The 3,655-nt window shown below is 36.8% G+C and overlaps 1 protein-coding gene across 1 annotated transcript in view; it reads left to right on the forward strand.

Annotated features, from left to right (window-relative positions):
• Positions 1-3,655, forward strand: part of USP48 (ubiquitin specific peptidase 48) — a 47,070-nt gene that overhangs the window by 27,691 nt on the left and 15,724 nt on the right. Inside the window, exons 4-6 of the mRNA XM_019668837.1 lie at positions 1,790-1,917; positions 2,257-2,381; positions 2,885-2,993. Of these exons, the coding sequence (XP_019524382.1) occupies positions 1,790-1,917; positions 2,257-2,381; positions 2,885-2,993 (362 nt within the window). The remainder of the gene's footprint in view (positions 1-1,789; positions 1,918-2,256; positions 2,382-2,884; positions 2,994-3,655) is intronic.

A 3,655-nucleotide genomic window follows, 5' to 3' on the forward strand; every position in this document is an offset into this window, starting at 1 on the left:
TTAAGTATTTAAGGTAATACTGATGTAAAGGATGAGTCATGTAAAATGGATCACTTTTAATTTTTAGCATTGTTTTGCTGAAGTATAAATTTACCAATGAGAAGACAGTTAAATAACAAGTGAAAACTAAATTTCTATTTCATAAAATGATGTACTGTGACCTTCTTTGGGTATTGTGGCTTTAATGTATATCTTCAAGAAGTTTTTAAAAAGTTTCTAAACACATACATTTTAATACTTCACCAAAGTTCTTCACCTTGTTGTCTGATAAGAGTGTGCATTTCTGTTGTTATAATAGTGTAACAGGCACAGGGCAGTGTAGTGGAAAGTTTTATGTTGGAAATGATGGGACCTGAATTCTGTTCCCAGCTCAGCTACTTCCTTATTTTACAGATAGGAAAACCAGCAGAGTATGAGTTAAAGATCTTAAGGAATATCTAAACTGTAAATTGAGAGAGTTGGAGTAGATACAAAATCACTTGAATAGCTTTTAACAGCCTTCAAAGCCCTTGCATCCCAGGAAGTAAGGTTTTTATCTTTATTTTACAAATGAAAGATTGATTTCCTGAAAGTCCCAATTGATAGTAAAGAGATAAACCATCCAAGTTCAATCAGGAGACAGAAACTATGCAATAATGTGAACAGAGAAAGCATAGGGAATTGTTAACAGGAAATTAGAGTAATGAGGGAATTGGTTAATAAGAATTAAAGAGAACTTGAGAAAAATACAGAAGTGGCAGACATGGAGAGCAGCCACTACCCCGGGAGGCTGAAAGAGAACACCCAAGGAGGAGACCCTCACCTCTACTGCCCAGGCCTGAGATCCAGGCGTCTTTGGAGAGAGCACTGCTGGGGCTCACTAGATGGGCAAAAAGGTGCCTCATGGGAAGTCTCTGCTGGAAGCTGCCTGCAGGAAGGTGCTGGGCCTTGGAACCCCCTGTGAAGTCACCTGAGAGGATGCCCAGGAGGTCATTCACAGGGTGGTCATTCTAGAGGAAGCACCCCACATTCCACTGTGAAGCTACCAGAAGAGGTGCTGGCCGCTTGTTGGCTGCAGGAACCTAGAGGCCTGTCCTGAGAAAGCTGCTTTCCAGAAGCCTGGTAAGAGAGGCACCACTGAACCCTCCAGCGCCCTCTACCCACAAGACTGAACCACACACTAGCTGGCAAAGGAGAAATATTTGCAGAGCTCATCTTTGTTATCACAGAGCAGGCAAAGAAGGGTGGATTTGCAGCTGAGAGGCATATAAATCAGTAACTGGCACAGAAGATAATACTCACGTCTTTTAGGGCCCTTGAGAGTCATGTTTCCTGTTGGCATACCTTCCCCCAACTCGTGAAGATTTGCAACTTGAAAATTCTAGGATTTTTAACGGAATCTTCATTCAAGTTTGAATCTCGTGAGAGTCCTGTCACTTGCTCTATTTGTGGCAAGTCCATATTAAGGCAATTATATTAAAGTATTTGGCCACCTTACGCGAATGGGTAAGTATGGCTTTTATTACTGGAATGGGTATTTCAGTGATTTGACCCTCTAGAAACTGTAGTCATGATTGTCATTGTTGTCATGTTTGTACAGCCTCTTGCCTTTAGGGGATGTACATAGACAGCCATGGTTGCCTCATTACTTCCAAAAGACATGATTACTAATTTGTTTCTTTTAAAGTTTTAAAACTATAATAAAACACTATAGAGTTTGGATGTAAGGGTGTTTAATTATGTTCTCATGTGAAGAGGAACTACACTAAAAAATAGCAGTTTTGAAAAAACAAACATGTTTTTTTAATAGATTATGAGCCTCAAACAATTTGTGAGCATCTCCAGTACTTGTTTGCCTTGTTGCAAAACAGTAATAGACGATACATTGACCCATCGGGATTTGTTAAAGCCCTGGGCTTGGACACAGGGCAACAGCAGGTAAGAACTTTTTCTTTTTTTTAAAATGTAAAAAGGAACCCAAGCATTCCTTAATGTTTGTAGAAGGAAATGAAGGGAAATGCTTTTAAATTTTTTCTTTCTGTTTTGAACGAGAGCGTTTATTTACTGTTCAGTGTATTACACATTTTCCTTGGTCCCCTTTTTGAATATTCATGTGTGAGCACAGACGGATTCAACAGAGCGCTCTAGTCCTTGTTCAAAATTGCTTAACTCAAAGTACGGATAGTTTCTGGAATTACCTAACTTATTACTATTTGTATCAGATGTTGAAAAGCAAGATATGATTTTTCTTTTTGTAAACCCAAACTTGTGTTGTAGGATGCCCAAGAATTTTCAAAGCTCTTTATGTCTCTTTTGGAAGATACTTTGTCTAAACAAAAGAACCCAGATGTGCAGAATATTGTCCAGCAGCAGTTCTGTGGGGAATACGCTTATGTAACTGTGTAAGTGTGTTTCAGCTTCTTCCTGATACGTTTTATTCTAAGACGTTGTTCGTATGTTACCTAATTTTCAGTTTGGTTCCAAGTTATAGCTTTAGTGGATTATCACAGGGACCTGAAATATTTATAGCAATATGTTGCCATGGGAACATGTAAACAACTGACCTGATAATTGCAGTTGAACCCATCCAGGTGTTGGGAACTGTCTGGTTGAGCTCTTGCCATGTATTTATGGCTGTGGTGTGAGCTGAAAGACTAACATTGGAGTCAGCTAGAATGCTAAGAGTAAATGTAAAATAACTCTTCATTTCCTAAGCATAAAATACATGGCCTCCCTAATCACTTCCTGGTTTTATTTATTTTTAAGTATACATAGTGTAAACAATTTCTGTGAAAGAGAACTAAGGTAATAAATGCTTCTTTCTATATATCTAGGGTGTAATGCAATAGAACATTATTGTTTTTCCCACTCTGATCTTAATTTTATCACTCTTGTTTTATTATAGTTGCAATCAGTGTGGCAGAGAGTCTAAGCTTTTATCAAAGTTTTATGAACTGGAGTTAAATATCCAAGGCCACAAACAGTTAACAGATTGTATCTCGGAATTTTTGAAGGTATTCAATTTTTGGTGTTTATGTTGTTTCGGCACATTAACAGTTAAATACTATTCTGAATGTGTTTTTTATTTAATGGATAAATTCATTTCAACTTTTTCTGCATATGAAGTGTCTTTATGTAATGATCTAGAAGAAACTTTGTAAGTTATAAAGTATTGAAGCAGGCTTCATTTTAAAAGAATTTTTGCCTATTTTAAGTTATTTTATATGTAAAATTATGTATGCATAAACATTTACTGTGTGATTGGGGATAGAGTATTTAAGCAAATCTAAGCTCTGTTACCAGAAGGTTAATTTACTTTTTCATTTAATGAGAACTAGAATGTGTTGAATGTAAGTATTTTTTTTACATCAAAATGGTTGTTTTTCAACCGTGCCACTCGATATTTCTACTTTCTGTATATTTAGATTTATGTAGAGATATGGAAGTGGTTCCCCTTTGTTCTGAGCAGAAAAGCTCCTAAGAGGAAACATTTGTTATCAAGGAGGAACAGACACAGCATAATAGATGAGCTTATTATAAAGCTTTCTTAAAATATTTTTGTGCTTTCCCTACTCACTTAGGACAACCATTAGTGTGCCTGAAGTACTCATTTATTGAATTCATTCAGCTAAATATTGATTGAGTGATTCCTGCTCAGGCACTGTTTCAACTGTTG

This window comes from Hipposideros armiger, unplaced genomic scaffold (genome assembly GCF_001890085.2).
Source record: "Hipposideros armiger isolate ML-2016 unplaced genomic scaffold, ASM189008v1 scaffold_540, whole genome shotgun sequence".
Classification (NCBI taxonomy): domain Eukaryota; kingdom Metazoa; phylum Chordata; class Mammalia; order Chiroptera; family Hipposideridae; genus Hipposideros; species Hipposideros armiger.